A 22,397-nucleotide genomic window follows, 5' to 3' on the forward strand; every position below is an offset into this window, starting at 1 on the left:
CAAGGTGAGTTTAGCAATTTCAATACTACATAAGAGTTTCACTAACACACTTTTACTAAACATCACCCCTCAATATTTTTCCCCAAAATATCCTAATAACCAAAGAAAAAAAAAAAAAAAAAAAAAAATTTATTAGCAATTTCGACACTATGCGATGGTTTCACTAACACAATATTACTAAACAACCACACTCAATATATTTTCCCAATCAAAAAAAAAAATATATATATATATATATATATATGACTTATGGGATTTCACTTAACACAATACAGATTGAATATCATGAACATGATTATTCGTTTTCCATTGCAAAAACCACCTAATAACATTATAGACAAAAATCGCTAATATAGTCACTAAAATTCACTTGACATTGCTATAAAATAACAAAATTAACTTACCTTTTCTCCAGGAAAACTAATTTTAAAACTATAATAATCTTCTGAATGCATACAACTGTTACAAATGCTAGGAGAAAGTAACTACTAGAAATTCAAATTGGAACCAAAGAGGCGACCCTTTAGTCTATTTATAAAAAAATTAGAACCAATGGAAAACCAAAAATCACATCATGTGACAATGAATAACTTAGTTCTCATCGATCACACAAGGTCAAATTACGAACCTTTGCTACCCATCAAAAAGTTGACTAATACACATCCCTGAGAAAAATTTTACCTTTGAAGTAACCGCTAAGAAAAAAACGATAACCGACTGATCGGAAATGAGTCACTCAGTTATCTACAAAAAAAGGTTAATGAAAATTAACAGTGTGGGAAAATAATACAGAAATAAATTCTACTTACAGAAATAGGTTAAGAGCATAAGGAATCGAAGGTAAAATTAATAGTTATATTGGTAATTTCCCAACGGAAACCAAGAGTTCGAAACAAAACACACGATTTCTCACCTACGTACAACAAATGCGACCGGATAAGAAAAGACTTAATGAGAAATATTCAGTGTTGGAAAATAAATTCACATATACTTTATATATATATTAATTCTACTCAGTTATTCTGTTAGAACATGACTTTTAAAAGTAAAATACAGAAAACAACCAATCAAATTGAAAAAAAAATAATACTAATTTCACTTGTCTGAATTCCATACTCTAACAGCAATCGGAATTCGAAACCGGAAATAACACTTACCCTAAACAAAACGGCGCATAGACTTTCCAGCAAGGTGGGCACCAGTGGGAAAGATTAATACAGAGAACCAAACGGATACTAAAGTAAATTAAGTAGTCCACTAGCTTTTCTGGTTATTTACAGAAATATCTGTCAACTCCTATGTTTTGTGTGCTTTGTGGTGTGAATATGTTAGCCACAGTAACCTATAATGAAAAGTCTTTTCAGATTTGTGTTTGTGATCTGTGAATATATGTTAATCAACAATTTGGAATATTCAGAATAACTAGATAGTACCACGATGTTCCCATTCTGGAAAGAAATGTAAGTTTTTTTTTTTTTTTCCAAAGAAATGTTACGCCAAGAAAAACACCATTTGCATTGGTGATATATGTAAATTCAATTCCTATTTCTTGCATATTGCAATGTAAATAATATCTGTGAAATAAATATGTAAACTTAAAAGAAAAAACAGTGTCTTTGATGTGTTATGTATGTTTAAGTAGGAACACTTTTGAAATAACCATGAATACACACACGATTTGTTTATTTATTTATTTATTTATTTATTGAACTTTAAGATCTTACTCTTAGACAAATCAAAATATCCGGATGAATTATGAATAAAATATGAACTTGATTAGAATATGAATATAGAAGAAAATACAGATGAGGTATGGAAAAAAAAAAGTATGTGTGTTTGAGTGACATCAGTATATAATTAATTATTCAGAAAAGCTCGAAAGATTGCCGCAATCATGACTTACTCTAAGAATTCCCAACCTTTAACAGGAAACAAATACCCCAAATGTATTGGAAAATTAGTACAAACATCTATATAAAATAAAATAAAATAAAAAAACCGTATGTTTGAGTGACACCAGTATATAATTAATTATTCAGAAAAATCTAATCACAACAGCCATCACGACATACTCTAAGAATTCCCACAGACGACAATGACGGATGTGTGTCACCCTGAAAATTCAAAGATATCTTATCTCAAAACATAGCACACAATTCCATAGCCAAACCAAAATACCACATAAAGACATAACGTCACGATTCTTATCTCTAAATATCACCCATCACACCACGTGATGTCCCCGACAGACGAGGGCCCCAGCGAAATTCCAAACTCAATAACAACAAACTTTCACGTCACGATTCCTTATCTTATCTTGATCTTCATCTGGTCAGAAGTGTCCACCAATGGCAACACGATTACTTATACACACATATATTTCCCTTTCCATTCAAAATAATAACGTCACTTATTTACAAATGACGACATTTATTTACAAATAACAAATGACGTCACTGATATTCATCTGACAACAACCAAACATTCCACACCCACAAAGACACGCACACCAGAAGCATTTGGTCAGAAGTGTCCCACCAATCACAACACGAATCCTTATCTCAACCATCACCCATAATCCCATACGCGAACCAAAACACAAGAACTGAAGCCATTCACACACTTGCCCACATGAAAATTCCAAACATTCCAAACTCATGACGTCACTCACAATGACGTCAGGAAGCCACGCCCACCGGAAGCATTTGGTCAGAAACTCCAAGCTGAAGCCATTGACACATATACCCTCAGGGGAAAGCCATGCCCACCGGAAGCATTTGGTCAGAACCGTCACCCCTACTACTAATGCTACAAGGTAGGAAGCATTGCATTGTCCAGAATGTTCAGATACCTCTCGGAGTTCAATGTTCGTGGCACTGCAGAGTTCGAGGCCAAACCTGCAAAAACAAAACCATACCATCATACCGTCACCTCCACATTTCATCCAAGAGACATTTATCGGGCATCCGTCACACCCATCCATCTGCTCGGTGGAGGGAAGGGGGGGGTAGCATGATTCGTCGCTCCATAACACGGCTTTTTATCGGGCATCCGTCACACCCATCCATCTGCTCGGTGGAGGGAAGGCGGGGATAGCATGATTCGTCTCTCCATAACCATGGAAACCTCGGTTGTAAGCCTCGGTTCTGAATGTTTTCTTGTGCAGATTCATGTTCCAGTCGATGCCTGGAACTCTGTATTCAATGTGTCGGCTGACAAATGACAGTTTACGCATATTATCATTCGTAGCACCCTGCAGTCACGTTCGGTGAATGTGCTGGGTCCCCCACTGCAGGTGGCACTTGCAGTTGATCTCCTGCGTTTCCATCTCAGTATGGGTATCAGTAACTATTGATCCTGGGATGACCGAATTTGTCAACAATTTGCAGAACAGATAGGTCTGCGACATGACATCCTATCACAACGCCTCTTTCAAACTCCTTCAGTTCCCTTCTCGCAACCATTTCACTCGGACAGTTGCACTTATTTGGGAGCCGAAACACCTAAGGCTATGAGGTCAGTATATTATCTTTGTTAATTACCTGTATTCTTCTGTCCCTTTTGACTGTTTTGCGAGATGAATAACTCCGGTTTCTGGGAGAAAATAAGAAATCTTCGCTACGTATGAGACTGAATCTACCTTCATTTGAAAAGCTAGCCTCATAACATTTCGGCCATAATGCCAACATCGAGCGCCTACTCTTAGCACTGAGAACCACTCGTGAAAGAATCAGGTGGAATTCCATATTCGCCGCACAGGTGACGCCTCTGTGGCTGTGTGGTTTGGCCTGGCACCTAGGAAAGAGAGCTATGTACGAATCCTGTCGGTGACAGTATAGTTTTCTAGTCAATTGTCAGTGAAACTAGTCTTAATAATGTTGCCATTGCTGCTTCCACCAACTCGTTTTCCCCCACAAAACAGACAGGTCAACCGAGAACACTCACAGGTTATTACAGATTATATATATATTTTTTTCGTGTGTGTGTGTGTATATATATATATACAGACAGGTCAACCGAGAACACCCACAGGTTTTAGAAATTATATATATATATTTTTTTTTTCGTATATACGATTTTTTTTCGTATATATACACGATTTTTTACTGCACCTTTAAAAATATATTTTCGATATTATAAGATCGATTTTTCTTCTTCACATATGGTGATAAAACTGGTTTATTTATATTATCTATTACTGTATATCACTATGGAATATAATCATCTAATAAGCAGTCATCAAATTAGATATGAATCTGGGGTCTTTCCGTGCAGTAGTCATTTCACGCTTTTCTATCATTAATCTTGACCGTGAAAGTCCTCAACATACACACAGATAGGATTAAAAAACGGATAAGATAAAAGTGACATAATAACACTGAGTTAAGAGCGTTTCGGTTTATTCACTAAATACTGTTCGATTTAATCAAAACTGTGCTTGCTTTTGTTTAAAACTGCGATTTCAACTATCCACTGGACGTGCGTTCGAGAAAATGTTCCCCATTTCATTTTGTTGACCATTTTTATTTATTTTTTGTAACAGTTCAAAATAATATTTATGGCATACACATATGTTGAACCTAAACTGACTTGAAGCAGTTCGCATACATCACATTAAATATTTTTTATGATTACCGTTAGCGGTTATTAGCGCAGTTGGAAAGATGGCCGGAGACATCCGCTCTTCGATTGGGTAAAGACCTTGCGTTCGATGCTTGTCATGTTGAGAGGAAGAATCTTTATATAGCCTTTTTTTTTTTTTACTTTTTTTTTTAAAGTAGCATGGAGTTTTGTTTCTGAAATCTGTTTTTCGTCTCGAAAATAGACAAATCGGGCAGAGGACACAAGCGGTTGACAGACCAAAATATTGTGTGGTTGGCAGTAGATGAGCTGTCTGCCCCTGTGTTATCCCTGTCGTTGTACTAAGAGCTTGCCCTCCAGAAATAACACCCATCTTATATCACCTTTATAAACTGTACTACTCATATGGCATCTATCCAATAGCACGAAAGCAAGCTTTTATCCGTGTTCCTATTTTCCCCACCTCAATACTCTCTCTCAAAAGTGATGGAGAAGGTTATCAACAATCAGGTGCTTCACTACCTAGAGACTTATCTGTTAATTAATGATCATCAATATGGATTCTACCATTCTCGTTCTACAGCAGACCTCTCTGCTAACTTAACCCACCTTTGGATACAGGCCACGGAAATATTTGGAAAATCTCATGTGATTGCTACTTCTAAGACATTTGATCGAATCTGGCATCGCGGTCGGTCCCCTTTCCAAATTGCCATCTCATGCTCTCCTTCTTGCCCTTTGCGAGTGGATTGTCAGTTTCCTTTCTGTTCATTCTTCGTGTTGTGTCTTGGCAGATGGTTCCCTCTCATCCGAATTTTCCGTTAGTGCCGGTCTTGTTCACAGTTTTTCTGCTGACACCTGCCTTAAACACCGATCTTCTAGCCATTCTTAAGTGTGGTGAAGATAATTTAGTAAATTCTAATTGCAACCAAAACACAATCCTGCCTTATTTCTCCAGGCTGTTTTCTCCTCTGAGGTGCATCAAAAAATCTCTCTCAGAATCCTTGACTGTATTCAGAAGAAAGTTATTCGCTTTAATAATGACCTTCCCCTCTCACCGACTCCTTGTCGCTTTCGCATAGACGCTCTGTCTTTGCCGCTAACTCACCTTATGTCTCTTCTGTAGGTTAAGTGAACTACTCCACTTAACTGGCTACTACCATTTCTATACTTCTTTATTTTCAGACGAACTCCAGCAGCTGCTGGTCAATATCCAGCTTATGAGACCAGCTAACCACCTTCAATTCAAAAGCCTTATATAAAAGTTTCTTCATGTTCTAGACTGGATTCGAATCCAAGTCGTTTCATCCGAATGGCAGCTACGGATTTTCAACATACAGAGAATACTGTTACTAAGTTGTTGGAAATGTACTTCAAGTTTCTTTCTCATTGAAGAAATTCGACTCTGTTATTCGCTTGTATTATCGTTTACTTTTGAGTCCCTGCTACGCACAATCAACTTGTTTTGAACGTAAAATCTTCTCATACACATCACATAAATTTGTTGTGCATCCTGGTCAATTTCTGGCTATTAATATGATTTTCAGATGGAATTAGACTTTGTCTTGTGGGAAGGGATTGTTTCAAATGGTAATCATCAAGTTATCGAAATTATTACGTTAACTGCAATAATTTCCTAGGTATGTGCTGTCCATTTGTTTGATTTATACACTACTTGAACCCCGTTATGACCAAAATATTAGCTTTCGTTGTTTTTGTGTCTTCGCACACACCAATCCACAGTGTTATTGAAGCTTTGATGAAGATTTCTTGGAGGGTTTTAGGAATGTTGTCTATACTTTCTTCTAGGATTACACTGTAGGAGCGAGACTGTCTACCAGTCACCTGCGCTAAGTTTTCCTGAAAATTCTAATACTTGAAATATATCCTTTGATATATTGCAGTGTCATTGGGAAGTTTATTTCAGAACGCCTTTGCATGCTTGGAAAAATGATATAGCAAAAACAATGTTCCGAACTAGTATTAAAAAGTAATATTAAGTGATAGGCCATCACGACTATGCTCATGAGTATATTGTTTACCATAGTGTTGTACGAGTCTCGAGCGCAGAGCCTCTATATGGTCTCAAGGCAGTTTGTCTGTTTGCGGGATGACCACCTGAGTTATATGGGACGAAACCGTAGTTCCAAATGAGACAAGTTAACTCGCTTTCAGTTGTAAGCGTTTTCTCATTTCTTAGAACTTTTTCCTATCTTCAACGAAGAATCGAACTCAAGTCTTTTTCACGCAGAGGGCGCATATTGTGCAAGTGACCTACGTTGGCTCGGATGTTACTATTACAATCGTATACCTTATATTTCTGATCTATTTCTTTAAGCTCATTGAAATTGCTACACACATCTTATATTCTTATTAGTTTTTAGAAATGATTGCTACATATAAGCTGGAAAATATCTATAGCAGATCGTTGGATTAAGATATTCGGTAAAGATTTTCCATCTTCTTTACTCCAGCTCAAGAACGCTAAAGTAAAATACCGTGTGCATACAAGATGTAAATAAGTCAGTTCAGCAACCTGACAGGGTTTATGTTGGTTTTTCCAACTTCGAACTCCTCCCTCATCATCCCAACCAACACCGGCGGTGTGTGTGTGTGTGTGTGTGTGAGAGAGAGAGAGAGAGAGAGAGAGAGAGAGAAAGTGAGTGTTTATATGGCAATGATTTCTGAAAATTAGTAAGATGTGCTTCTTCTTCCTTTTTTACGTATATTAGGCGTAGTGGTCTACGGAGCTGTCCTTAGCCCTTCCAAACCGTACTCGTCCCGAGGATAAGGTGGTTAGCCCTATGTCTGTAGATGCGTGTGTTCACGGGGCCGGTTTGCATGTTGTGGGGGGACGCAAAAAACCCGAGTTTCCGGGTGAAAAAAAACCCTATTCCCCCGTATGAGACCGGCTAACTCACCTTTAGTCGAAAGAGACCAGATAAAGGTTCCTTACGTCACTGACGGGAATCGAACCCAGGTCCTTCCGACCTAAGGGTTTCGTCTATACTGACTGATCTAAGGAGACTCAGTAAGATGTTACCTGACTGATTTAATACAATGTGGTTTCCACCCAATTTCAGAGATCTTTATCAAGTAATTATGGCACTCATTTAGTTGTAAAAGCGTCATTCACAACTACATTTTCACCCCTCGTTGATTCCAACGAATTGACCGCGCGGTTAGCCTAGTGGCTTTGCGCTTCGCAACCATATGCCTGGGGAAGGAGTGTCCCAGGTTCGATTCCCGTTGTAGACGTGAGGAATTTGAGGATCTTCCTCAGGCATAGCCAAGTTAGCCGGTCTTGGGCGCGGTCAGTAGGGTTTTTTCCGCCAGTTTATCTGGCGTTTTTCATCCCGCAAACAGGCAAACCGGCCCCATGAACATACGCCTCTACAGTCAAAAATATATCCCCCCCAGCGGCAGACCAGGCGACGGGTCGGTTGGGAGTAGTACTAATAAGAAGTCGCATCTAAAGTAACACGCGGACCCTGCATGGGAAGCGGGAATAACGCGTAGTAGAAGAAGAAGTTGATTCCAACGAATTGAAATTGTTCTGGGGGCTAAATGGGGAAAAAAGGGGTGGGGTTACTGCTACTCGCTAATAAGTAGGTGTCACTGTGTGTGTGTGTGTGTGTGTGTGTGTGTGTGTGTGTGTGTGTTTTGCTTTTTCCTCCCAATAATAACCCTACCCGTAATTACCCGTAACTGTAAATTTTCATAATACGTTATGTTATCTCGATCAAAATATTTTGTTATAATCTAAACGAAGAAATACACGTAAATATTATGAAAATTTAGAGTTACGGGTAATTTCAGATAGGAAGTGTTAAATAATCTGTCACCTGGTGGCAGATTCCCCTATCAGTTAATGTCTAAAATACTTTTAAAGTGGTTAGATTTATGTCTGTTGTATCGTAACCAAGAGAAGTAAACGAAATAAAATAACTAAAGATACTTTATAAATAAACGTTAAACCCAATTAAATATAGACAGAAATCACAATTTTTATATAGTAAGTTTTTAATTTGTGACACGTCTTCATATGGTATGACATTAACTCGACAATATTTATCCCACTATGTGGGATCTGTCGTCAAGTTAGTTGCAAATAGGAATGTATCTTTCCGAGTGACGTAATACATTTCGCCATTAGTCAGCAGGAAAAGTTTGCGTCTCATAAACAATATACTTACGATTCGCGAATAAGATGTAGTATTAGAGGTATGACAGTGAATTTTTGTGAATGGTATTATGACTAGTAAAATGTTAGGTATTAATGATACCAGAGGTTCTCAAATGTAACCACTCAGGAAAATAGTATATAAATATTGCAGTCTGCTTGCAAATTATTTCCGACTCCTTTCTCTTCTAACAGTCTAAAGGCAAGTAATTAAACATTTTTGATTTTAATTTAACGAAATTGGAATAAACTGTGAAACGCTCAAGATTTTCAGTTCATTCATTAAGATTACAACTAGAATTTAAATGTGTTGATTAACAAAGAACATGCTTTTATTTTTCTTCTCAAAAGTCGATAACGATGAGCTTGAAACTGGTTGTGGGTATTTTTATTTTTTAGCAGAATTTATGACTGCTTGCTAATCACAAAAGCAAATATTTGATATTTTTTAGAAATATCTTGGTGGTAAGAAAATTTTCTACGCCGCTACCTGTGGATCTGAAGCTTTCTATTTCCTCTTCCCCCATATCCTGCAATTGTGCACGAAAAACTCCTGCATTGGCATACAAAATATGACTGTAACTACGAACTCATAATACCTGCGCCACCCACCATAAGGAATGACTCACACGTAGATAACCATGCTTACCTGCAATTTTCGGGGATCCTGATAGGTGCTGCAGTTTACATTCGTTACTTCCCCCCCACCCCAACACACACACACACGCTGGAGAGAAATAAAGAATACCTGGCACACTGTATACGTATGTTAATATACATCAAATGAGAATCTGTTGTGTACTATGCACACTAATAAATGAAGTGCATTAGCACATCGGGTTCTGCTGGAGACTTGTGCCGACTTGCAATCACCGAGTTTTAACTCCATATATTTTCCAACCCAACAATTTTTATACAGTTTGCTTGGAATTAAATTTAACGTAATGTGCAGCGTTTTACAGAAATGAACCTTCTAAAAAAAAATTGAAATGAGATTTTATCATCAGCTTGCGTACCCTAGTAAGAAAGCATTTTTTCAGGTGTCTCGCGTAGTTGATTTTTGGTGAAGTCAGGTGGTTTTTCCTTTAAGTAGAAATTCGGAGCTCAGATTAAAAAAAAAATAAAAAAATTATTGCCGAACTCGTACAAAATTCACCTATACTAACTAGGATTAGGATCACTTATCAACACCATCTATAAAAGTATACTCCTCTTCCTGATGACAAAGGTGGATACTGGCTGCCAATGACTACCAAAAATAAAAAAATTAAAAAAAAAGATGTCGAAGAATGCTGCTATACATTTGAGGAATAAAGGGGACATATTAATACTTTAAAGCGATAAAATGTCGACACACATTCCAAGGCTCGTGTGCGAAGATATTCTTATGTAGTAATGTATGAGCTGGCAATATTAACAAATTGAGCGTAAGAACGCAGCCTCCGTACCCTAGCCAGTATTGATAACACACTTCAAATGGAAAGACGTGGGTTCGAGTCCCGTCTAGGACGCGAAGAACCTTTATAAGCATCTTTCATTTCGAAGTATATATATACTTAAAGATTTTATATATAGAAAAATTTGTTGAATCTGAATGGAAATCCGTGATTTTCTTGAAAAATCTTTTACTTTAACTGGCAAAGGTTGTCAAGTACTGCATAAGTTTTAGAACCTGTCAAAGTTCTCAAAATAACATCCCTTTCTGGTTGAATGAAATCAAAATCCGCACCTCTCTTTGTGATATATTCTGAATTCTATGTTCTAAGCTAAACAGCTACTTTCATGCCTTGAGTAAATATTATCCAACTTGGTATTAATATTTTTACTAGAAAGGTGAGTAGGAAGCGGTTATTCGTGACAAAAGTAATGATCTTTATAATAAAATTTTGCTACTAAACATAAAATTGTGTGTGAGGTTTGGAAAGGTGTGTGTGTGTGGGGGGGGATGCGTTTAGTTTGTGGTTCATTGTCCATAAATGATAAAGAACAGCAGTGATATCGGTTCATAGGGTCCAGTGTAACATTCAAATGCGGAACAAACATTATGAAAATACCTGTGTAAAATCAAATACTCTTGCAAAACAAAAACTAGTAGACTGTAAATAAATGTGAAGATAATGTGTATATTAGTGAGAATATAGATCTCCAGTTAGAGAAAATGTCTGAAAACAGCAATTGCCTCCATTGGTATTGCAGATAATGGGCTCGACATTTCTGTACCCTCCGTATTGTTAAATAAGCTTTTCTCTCTCTCTCTCTCTCTGCTAAAACTAGTGTAGCTCGTGGTAAACACAGTCATAATATTTATGTTCAGCTCTAAACTTACCGATCTCCCCCCCCCCCCCCGTTTATTCAGAGGAAGCAACACTATAAGGGAATCATTGAATTCAATAAAGGAATCATTGAAGTTTCAGTGAATTAAAAGTCCATTGCAAATTTCAGAAAATGACTACCGTTTAACTTGAACAAGTTTTCCTGGGTTATAACCTTCAGCTAGCCCGCTCTTGCATGTATAAGTTCAACGACCTTTTTAGTGACTAGATTTGCCATTAGAGGGGGAGAGAGACTGAAAAAAAAATCGAGTGTATTCAACAGTTACTGTTTAATTTGGCCATCGTTCATTGGTTAGGCACAGTTACAAAAAATAATAAAAATAAAAAAATAATAATGCAGACGAAATTGCAATGATATCGTTTTAATTTTTAATTTCATTAGGATATGTAGTAAAGTGAAAGTGCCCGATGACACTATCTGTCTGCAACAGAGCTAATTTCTTCCTGTCGAACGGAAGACGAGAGATTATCATTGTAATATCATTCATCAAAATCGATGATCGTGGTATATGTGGACTTAAAACAAGAACTTGTTGATGTTCAGTCGTAGTGTTGTGGAGATAGGAGGAAAACAAAGATGTTCGTCTTCTGCTTGAGATGATAAAAGAAAAGTTCATCGAATAGATTTGAAGCTGGACTGCATATGGACCACTCTGAGAGAGGATGAAAAATGTCAAAACGGTTGACCAAAGCTTACGAAAGTATTTATAATGTCAAAAATAATTACAGATGTGTGTAATGCAGTGAATCGGCCTCCTGGATAGAATCCTGAATTTTTACGATCTCTTATGCGTCATCCGAAACTTTGGAACCGTATTCTAAGCTCGAATGGATGCGGGTTTCAGATTTTCACTCATGAAAAGGGAAGATGATCGCTTTTCTGTGCAAATACTTGCAGAACGTCTCATCGCAACGAATGTTACAGGGGAGGGAAGTCTACAGGATGAGCAAGAGATGCTCCGCGGATTACTGGCTTACATAATGAGTTTCACAAACTAGCTCAAGCAAAACAGACGTGCTGGTTCTTTTCTTTAAATATGAAATTGTTAATGAGGTATCTAATTATCTTGTCAGATACTGTCTATTTCTTCATTCTGACTGATCGATACGAGTCGGAGTAGTGATTACGGAATATTATGCTGTGGTTGGAAAAACCATTTATTGCTAATGGTGTTTTAGTTACAGAAAAGTTAGAATTGCGGCAGGAAACAATTAAGGGTGTGAAACCAATGTATTATTCTATTCATTGTGTGTATTATTTTGGTATTTACACTGAATTTATAAAAAACAAAAGCTCAGTGCTTTGTTTTCTTAATTACCAAAAGAGATCGACTTGTGTTGAGCATCGGAAATTAGCTGCATTAGATGAGATTGAACTGTAAGATGTACCTTAAAACAGTTATTTATTTTTATTTAAAAAAAAAGTTTCGTACTATAAGAACTAGTTTGTTTATATCCAGTTAATTCAAGTTTAAAAGTTCAGAGCATTTCATTCATGATTTAAAAGGCTGAGCAATTTCGTTAACTTAGTACGGCGGTCCGTTCTTTGAAACTAAAGGGAAGTTATATATCTCGTACACCATCTACCAATAATTGTCCGGACACTTTAGCAATTTTCAGTCGATACCAGCAGGCGAAACCAAATTATCGGCTATGTCCACCTTTTGCTTTGATCATCTCCTGCACCCTTTGAGGGAGGCTTTCCACAAATGTGCGGCAGACATCAAGCGGAATTCGTCTCCATTCCTGCATCAAAGCAGCACCGAGTTCAGCGACAGATCGAACTCAGTGCTGCGCTGGACGTCAATCCCCACTCCAGTTCGTCCCACAGGTGTTCGATGGGGTTGAAGTCAGGATTCTGTGCAGGGCACTCGTTTAACACCCATCTCTTCATACCATTCCATAACAGCTGCAGCTTTATGTCATGGGACATTAGTAACACGGGTCCGTTCTATAAAAATCCACAGTGTAGGCAGTACCTGATTATCCAGAATATCAAAGTACTAAGCTGCCTTCATGGAACCACGGACAACGACCAGTGGTCCCACTCCAAATCAGCTGAATGCACTCTACACCATTACTCCACCACCAAACTTGACTGTGGGTACAACACACTCTGGTAAGAAGCTTTCAGCAGGCTGTCTCCACACCTTGCCATCAGACTGAAAACAGGTGAACCTTGATTCATCGCTCCATTTCACACACTCGTTGCACCAGGCCAGACGAGCCATCTTGTTCGTTGTTGTGATGTACGGCTTGTGTGCCGCTGCTCTTCCTTGGAAACCCATTAAATGGGGTTCTTTTCGTACAGTATTAGTGCTCACCATAGTGTTAGTGTCCCTCTGGAACTCATCAAGGATGGTCTGTGCCAGTTTTTGCTTGCCACCTGTTTTAACACTCTTCTGTCCCTGTCTGTCATTTTCGGCCTGCCGCCTGGGTGTTTTCCAGCATTAGTGATGCCACAACGTTTCCATTCGTTGATCACATCGCCAACCGTTGATTTTGGATGCTCGAGTTGAACGGCAATGACACGTATGGATATGTCACTAATGTGACAGCCCACGATGACACCTCTCTCGAAGTCACTGAGTGTGCGTCGTGTTCCCATACTCCCTGTTTTCAACTGCTTCGATGAAATACTGCTTCCTACTTCCTCGAACATAATCTAAACAACCATCTAGCTCTTCCTCGAACATTTTATTATTTTCATTATTACAAGGAAGGTGTTTGGACTTCATGAACATAGAATGAGTTACTCATACGGTGGTTGTTTGTTTTTTCGTATTATTCTCACAAACAGTCTGACAGTTTGCATGATAGACTCAATTGTATGCACTATAGTAACTACAACTACATCCTATTAAATGTAACTGCTCAAAATAAACGCGTGTGTGGACTCTCAGCTTTGTATATCTATCGTTGAATGATCTGATTTGTTATCAGATAATATCAGTAATAGCTGCTGGAAGTACTGTTTGTCTGAACATCACTATCACGATTGTAATTCGTCACCAATTCCAATGCACTAGCATTGGAATATAATAGCTCTCTAATAGCTCCTGGCTATTAGGGTGAGACTACAGAAGTAATGGGGGGAGGAAGGTGAGAAAAATAGTTCGTTCATGAATATGATTAATTTTGAAAGAAACATCTTTTAACTCCAGGAGGAGGAGGAGGATTTTTTTGAAGAAGCTTCTTTTTACAAAAAATAAAATAAGAGGGGGGGGGGGGAGTGCTACATGAAGCAGACGTGCTTTTTTGTTCATCCGAACTTCCTGTTCCTTCCCTTCAATTTGCATTGTTGAGAGTATGTTAAGATAGTGTTTATGGCATTTGTCTGCCTCCAGACATATATACTGTATTTATTTTTTTTTTTGTGTGAGTGAAGTTGACTTAGTAAATTTTTTCTTTTAAGCTTACACGGTGATTCGAATGCATTTTTGAAAATTATGGAGACAACTACCGTATTTGAATAAGTCATCGCACCCTATATATCTCTGTGAAAGTCATCGACAAATAATATATAAACTAAAGTTTTTATTCTAACACGGTAGTTGTCTCCATACTTTTCAAAAATGACGTAGTAAATATGTTCTGAACATTTCGATAAGAAAGTTAGTTGCTCGCAGTTGTTGGGTAATTCTCAGCTTCATGTAAGTGTTCTCTCTTCGGATACAATAACAAGATGTGCTGGCCTTTTTTTTTTTTTTTTTTTTTGGCTAATTATTAGTGTGAAAATCATCTTCCATCAAAAGACTTTTAATAAATATCCATGCTACAGTGAGATTTCAAGGGATAGCATCTCTGTGAATTCTAATTCTACTGCGGCATGGATGGTAGCGAAATTTTTGGATGTGAGATCTCCCCACCCTTCCTATTTAGAGATCTGGGATGGCTTTACGAGCCCAATTAGTTTGTAGGGAAGGATTCCCGTATTATCTAGCCCTTAGCCTACTCATACTAAAACAGAAGGTTGCTAACCTTTTACTGTGTAACCGTTTCTCGTTGGGCGCGTAAAGCCATTCCAGATCTCTAAATAGGAAGGGTGGGGAGATCTCACATCCAAAAATTTCGCTACCATCCATGCCGCAGTAGAATTAGAATTCACAGAGATGCTATCCCTTGAAATCTCACTGTAGCATGGATATTTATTGAAAGTATTTTGATGGAAGATGTACTTGTAGATTTAATCTGTTAAGTCTACTTCGTTATCAGCAAATGAAATCATCAGCTAAGTCATCGCACCCTATATATCTCTGTGAAAGTCATCGACAATAATATATATACATACACACACTACACTACGTTAATCGCATAACTTGGTCAGATATATATATATATACTGTATATAAAAGAGTTTTTTGCTTATTTAAACCTTTATCGCTTTCCACTACAAGAGTCTAGACTTGGACTGAAGGGCCAGATAATCCTCACTCATAAACATTTATTGGGTTGTTTAGCAAGATGATTTCGTTCATTTGGAGGCTCCATTTCTGTTTCTCTGGATTTCTTCATTCCATTTCTTTGAATTTATAATTTTTCACAAGCAAAAAAAAAAAGTTTAATGTGTATATTATTTGAAACAAAAGCACACGGTTACATCGTTAAACATGATGTTGGTTTAAAAATATAAGTTAACATACTGAACTTTCATTTAAACTTGTAGAAATTCGCATAACCGTGAACTGAACATACTCTCTGTAGTAAATATGACCTCCCAGACCAATGCCACTTTCTAGACTAATTGTATTTGGGACTGCGGCAGGAATAACTCTCTGAGGGCAGTGTATTCTGTCTGTTTTTTACTTAATAGCTAAATGAAAAACTCGAGTTTCTGGAAATTGCACCTCTGGGTAACTTGTCAGTAAAGAATTCATAATCTTAGTCAAAATTAAATTTAATATAAGAATCGCTCACACGACAAGATTGACTCTTTTAAGTCGGTAATTTTAGTAATCGCTATATTCATGCAGGGAGATTATTTCATACTGTCTCACGTAAAATAACACAACTTAAAATTTTGAATATTTTCATGGTTATAGGACATAAGAAATTGGTGCTTCATTATCGAGAAAAACATCATAAGCCAAAATTCAGTAGCCTCCTTTTGAAGGCGTTAGTTCGTTTTTATTGTCTGGAGTTCGAACATTATTTTGCATACGTGCACTGTTGTTCTACGGATATTTTTTTAGATATATGGTGAGTACAATTTGCGTAGAACAACAGTGCACTCGGTATGCAGAATTCTGCAGGATTTCATCAGATACAAACTAACCATCAGTCCTGTTCATTAGATATGAACAGGACAGTGATGGTTTTGCTTGCAAAAGACGAGTCTTTGAATCGCCCATTTCAGTACGGAAACAAAGCAAACAAGTATTGTAATGGAAGTATCTTGGGTGCCAGGAGGATGATGGAAGTCACGTTAGTGCCTTGCTAATGATGAATACTTATGCTGACGCATTAAACCAAAGGAAAATGATTTTATTGTCATTTTATGGCCAAGCAATATTTGCCTTTGAAATAATCCGTAAAAAAGCATCGTCTTTAATTAAATTTAGATGATGCTTTTTTTTTATGGATTTCACTGACTCAATAGTTGTTCCAGACAACTGATTCTGATGAGATTAAGCCACTTAAACTTCAACATTTAGTTCCTCCATTTTCAAAAAGACGAACAAGTTCTTTCCCTTGCTTACACAAGAAAGTTTCAGAAGAGAAAGATGGTTCTGCTACCTCTCGTGCGTGGGATTAATATAAAAAAATCCAAGACTTCAGATATTTTCGACTGCTACTAGATGTATTTCTTAACTTATTTCCGGTTCACGTATTTTACTAATGAGTCTCGTGTTTTATAGAGTTGTAGTTAGCTATTTACAAATTTTTCAGGTCAACCTCTTTTTTTTTTTTCTTTTTTTTTTTTTCCCCAGACTTCCTTGTTTGATTCCTCTTCAGCTATGTTCATTAGACTCGCTGCACATTCAAACCAGTTAACATGTGAAATAAAAAAAAAATTTAAAAAAAGGTCAGTTTAGAAGTACCATTGAACTAGTTCTTTATACGTCTTTTAATTGGATGGGTGAGCTTGTGGCCCGCTTCCAAAAACATCATATCGATAGTATCAATTGTGTACACTATTTGAAGTTCAATTAAATAAACATAGTTGATTACGTGAAATATCATAAAATTTAATTTTATTTTTAGCTTTTGGGAATCCTGATATCCTAAAATAATGAAAACTAAACAACAAAACTTTATTCTACCTAGGAGGAACATCCTGCACTTCTAACCAATTACTTCATTCTGTCCTAATACTCCCCGAGGTTGCAGAAGATTTGAGTTATGTATGCGGACAACATTGGGTTCGGAAACGCAAAATACACTTAACTTCAATTCAGTACTATTAAAAAAATAAAATAAAAAAAAACACGAAGGAAGCTGTACTTTTGCCATCGATGTCCTCACGACTTTGTTAGTGTCCAGTGTGAAATTACTATCCGTAATGCTTCATCATTTGAATTTAAAAAAGAAAAAAAAATTGCATTAAGAGTTCATCTACCTCTCCTCTAAGGGAGGGACTGCACGTCGTCTTGGAGATGAAAAACACGTTATCAAGAAGAAGAAAATGCATACTACTTGAAACCGTTTTTGCTCGCCTTATCTAACAGATCAGCATATACAGGGTTTAAAACATAATGTACTAGCTCACCAGTTGGGAAAATCTCTCGCTCGTCAGATGTTAGCCTGAGTGTACTCAGCTACTATTGCCTAATATATCATAATCACATGTTTATTCTTAAATATGGTCAATTTATGAACTTTTGTAAATGCTATGACTAATTTTTTACCATGTACAAATACTAGTGTGTTGAAGCAAATATGTTAACTACTTATGTATTAGTATGGTTATCAGTCTAGGAAGAAAAAGTTCATGCATTTTATGAGGGATACAAGACTGTTGAATAATAATACCATTTTGTGCCACGTTCTTTGCCATTATAAGCAAACGTTAAATATTCAGTATCATAAACTCTTTTTCGATACATAATTACATTAGTGTTCGTTTCTTAATTCTGATTGGCTCTGAAATATTGTACAATGAACAGTGCTAGTGATGTCATATGACATGGCGACAAAAACAGTCGAAAAATATTTACGTTAAGAATCAATATAATGAAATATTTCGAGAAAATAAATATTAATTTCTCAACTTTTTAATATCCACATTTTAACGTCAAATACTTATATTTCCTCACTAGGTTAACTCATAAGCTAATTGCCGCTCTCTTCTGCGTGTCTATACTATGTTTGCCGTATCGAGATTAACTGGTTTACCTAGCGGTACGATTTGCGCGCGCTCTGACGTTCTTAAATATATTTTTTTAAACCACACAAAAATATTTTATATTTTCATAAAACAAATATCAGAAAAGAATTGCATTAATGAACTGTTACCTGCAAAATATTTTAATCAAGAAAACATATGATACATAATAGTATAAATAATAAAGTAACAACTGTTCTAGAAATGACTCGGTTTAGTAAAATTTTATTATTTTCCTCCTTCACTGAAAGTTTATTTTTTCTTCCAGAAACTACAGCTAATACAAGTTATAAACGTCTGTATGCTTTAGGAAATCTTATAGGTTTCTGCAGAACACGGTTTAAGAAATACAGATCTAAAGAAATACGATCTCTCATAGGTCGTATTACATTACGATAATCTATGATAATCGACAGAACAGGCAATTTGTAACGACATTCCGACGCAATAGACCCAATAAGATAAATATACAAATAGTTTACGACATAAAAGATGAAACGGTCAGCATTACGTACATAAAACTGGCAAACCCAAATTCCTGTTCCGATTTATAATTCAGTTGAAAATTATCACTCGTCACGGACGAGACGAGCACATTTTTCATAATTTTTGAATGACACAGTGGTTACGCGTGTGGAGAGTACGGGAGGAGACACATGCTCTTGACCTTCAGGGAACTCTGAACTCATCGTACGGTTTTCCTTCTTTGTTGATTGTGGAGATTTCTGCATTTTGGATCAAGATTGCGGATCGTATGATCACCGCAAGTTCACGTGGTATGTCCCAATACGCTTAGTCAGAACGGTCTTAGTCACCTTCTCCTACTGCGACCTTAATGATCGTGCGGAGGTGTTGGAGTTTGCTTCCATCTCCTCTGCTTTTGCATTCTTTGAAATAGCTGTATCTAAGTTTGCATGGGTGGCTTCTTTTTCTACTGTTGGGGTTTCCTCTTGGGGAAGTTCTTGTTGGGTGGGCTTCGAGAGTTTGGCTGTTTTTGTCATTACGGAAGGAAAAACATGCTCTTGACCTTCAGGGAACTCTGAACTCATCGTGCGGTTTTCCTTCTTTGTTGATTGTAGAGATTTCTGCATTTTGGATCAAGATTGCGGATCGTATGATCACCGCAAGTTCACGTGGTATGTCCCAATACGCTTAGTCAGAACGGTCTCATATTGATAGTGTTATCTAATAGGTTAAATGAGTATTCGTTTTATACTACTCGTATTTAACACGGTATATTACTCCGTAATTAAAATAATGAACAAAACTTACTATTTCTTCACATAAATACTTAAAATAGCCGATATTTAGTTTTCCACTGTCCCCTAAATTTCTTAGGTTATAATGTTACAGACTCCAAAGACTGCAAAACTACTCGCTATGCAAAATACGTACTCTCCCAAGACCCTCCCATTTTTTTTTTTTTTTTTTAAATTATATGTTCCACTAAGTCAGTAGGAATTTAGTGATTAGTGGTGCAGCTCTGTTTTTCTTGAAAATGTTTAGTTTTTTTTTATTATTATTATTTAACAAAGAAAATATTTTGTCCGGTCTGTTGCTGCTCACCAGGTGCGAGTCGGTGAGGATACTTGTCGAGTCCCGCATGCCGATTTCTCGAATTGACACATAAGCTGACATGTATGTGATATTCTACTGGACTGACCGTCCAGTAGAATGTACTAATTTACAAATCACTACTCTGCAGACTTTATATTAATTACTTACATGAATATTAAAGAATACATGAATTAAACAATCCTATATAATTACACGTGTTCGAGTTCCTAGTTGGCTAAGTCGCTTACCTTATCCGTTCTCCAACTAACAGGCTTAGGTTTTGAATCACGCTGTGGTTGCTTTGTGAATGTCTTTGGGTAGTAGATGATATTCCTTTGCTCTATTTGAGAACGTTACCCTACTTATTGGAGGTCTGAAGTGGCACCCCCAAAAATAGTTCCATGCTTGGGCTCTAGAACACGACTGGATTATCTTAATTCCTTTTGCCTGCCCACAGTACCAGTACTAATATGATATAAGTTAACAGCTTTTGTAAGGATTCACATAAAGTATGTACATGAGAACATGAATTGTTTCAACGCTTCGCACTGGTGGTAGATTGGTATCAGCGACATAGCTTTTAACAGCATGTCCAACAATCCTATTTAATCACATTCAAGTGCACTCTAGCTATTACAGCTTATGACTCGATGACCTTGTGTATGTTCATTCGCTATCGACGATATCCTTTTGCTAGGATGCGAAGAACCTTTATCAGGTCTTCTGGATTTTGTTGGTCCTGCAAAACAAGCAAATCCTGACATAATACAGTGGCCTCATAGATTTGATTCCTTCCTGATAATTCCGAATAATCCATCCCCAATGTGCTGTAATTTTTTATCATTATTTTTTCAGAAAGAGTTCGTTTTTCCCTTATCATTTAAAATTGCGTTCAGCCACATTGTTGTAGTCACCGTGCTATTCTGAATTGCCCGCAGTTACCACTGGTCACTATCTATTGCCGATAGTCAATACATAGCGATTATCGGCATTTAGTTTCATTCGGTTTCTGATATGATCGAACTTGAACAATTCCGCATAACAAAAATGAACCCCAAATAATCATCGGCCCACGTGGCAGCGGATAAAACAAAATTTGTTTACCAACTAAGTTGTTTCGATGGGAACTGCTGCATAACTTGTTGTTTGACAATTTGAGTCGGCATTTAATTTTTATTTATTTTTTTCATTCAATCATACTCCTAATCAGTCACGTGCACGATTGAAAGGTTTCACCAATTTAAAGCCTATTTATTATTTACTCGTTTGTTCATTCTTTGCTGTTGCATAAAATGGTCGTTCCGGCAGAGTTATTTACATTCGTATAAATGTCTTTCTTTTGAGAATCGAGTGTCAGTTTAACATTTCAGTATCATAAAATGTATGATATTTTATGATATCACTGATGAGACCTCAAAAAAGGTTGAAACCGGTCTGGGTAGTGACGTCTCCTCATAATGTAAAGCAGTTCTACAATTCCTAGGAGCTGTGTGTTTTTACATTATGAGAAAATATCAAGGATAGTGAGGGAGCTTGCGCCACCTTTGCTTCGAGTTGCCTTGGTGTGGTACTACCAAGTGGTCACTTACGCTTGGATTCGCCGACAGCTCGTCGGCATAAAACTCTTAGATCGTAGTTTTTGATCTTAAAGTTTCGCATACTGGGCTGTATAATAATAAGGGATTTTTATCCCCTTAATTTGATTCCTTGCCTACTTTAATTTAATTTGCGTGTCTGTACAAGATTTTTTTTTTTTTTTTTTTTTTTTTTGTAGTTTTGCAATATACGATGCAATATTTGCTTCAATCAGATATTTTTTGTTGGCAAAATGACTCGAACTGCTATTAATACTTACGCTCCATCGGGATAAATTTTGGAGGAAACTGTTACTTAAGATCTATTAAAATTGTCGCGTACTTTCACTTTTTGGTTTTAATTAGTCATTTTATATTTCTAGAGTATATAAAGAAATATTTTTGCAGTTATATTAAGACAAAAAAAAAGTAGTTTCGTAAACAAACTAACTTTTTGCATAACTCCTCTTACTGAAGTTTTTACTGACGTTATGCACTTTGATAGGTCGTTGAATAACATGAATTTATCACACAGTTCCTCACGAAATCGAACAGAAATATTGAAGTCTAAATTTCAACTCCTGAACAAGCTGTTTTTACACAAGATGCGGTTGCAACTGTGGTTTTTGAAAAATTATGAATATAAGAATATAATTCATATATATAATTGAATATGAGAAAAATTTCAGCTTTGTACTAGCTTCAAGACTGAAATTTTTTCCCTCATTGTAATTCCATTTTTATTCCAAAAAAACGATTTAATGATAATAATTTTTCCTTTTGTGCTATAATTGACCTGTTTTTATTGGAAAACGACTTAAAATGATTTCGTTCTTGTTTGGAAT

General features: G+C 36.7%; 1 protein-coding gene across 1 annotated transcript in view; it reads left to right on the top strand.

The window, feature by feature from the left end:
* The first annotated feature begins 12,233 nt into the window (after positions 1 to 12,233).
* Positions 12,234 to 22,397, top strand: part of LOC150106897 (uncharacterized) — a 192,414-nt gene continuing 182,250 nt past the window's right edge. Inside the window, exon 1 of the mRNA XM_090393500.1 lies at positions 12,234 to 12,328. Coding sequence (XP_090249626.1) covers positions 12,234 to 12,328 — 95 coding nt within the window. The remainder of the gene's footprint in view (positions 12,329 to 22,397) is intronic.

The sequence above is a fragment of the Typopeltis vanoorti genome, chromosome 5, assembly GCF_054136105.1.
Source record: "Typopeltis vanoorti isolate ZY-2024b chromosome 5, IOZ_Tvanoo_1.0, whole genome shotgun sequence".
Taxonomy (NCBI): domain Eukaryota; kingdom Metazoa; phylum Arthropoda; class Arachnida; order Uropygi; family Thelyphonidae; genus Typopeltis; species Typopeltis vanoorti.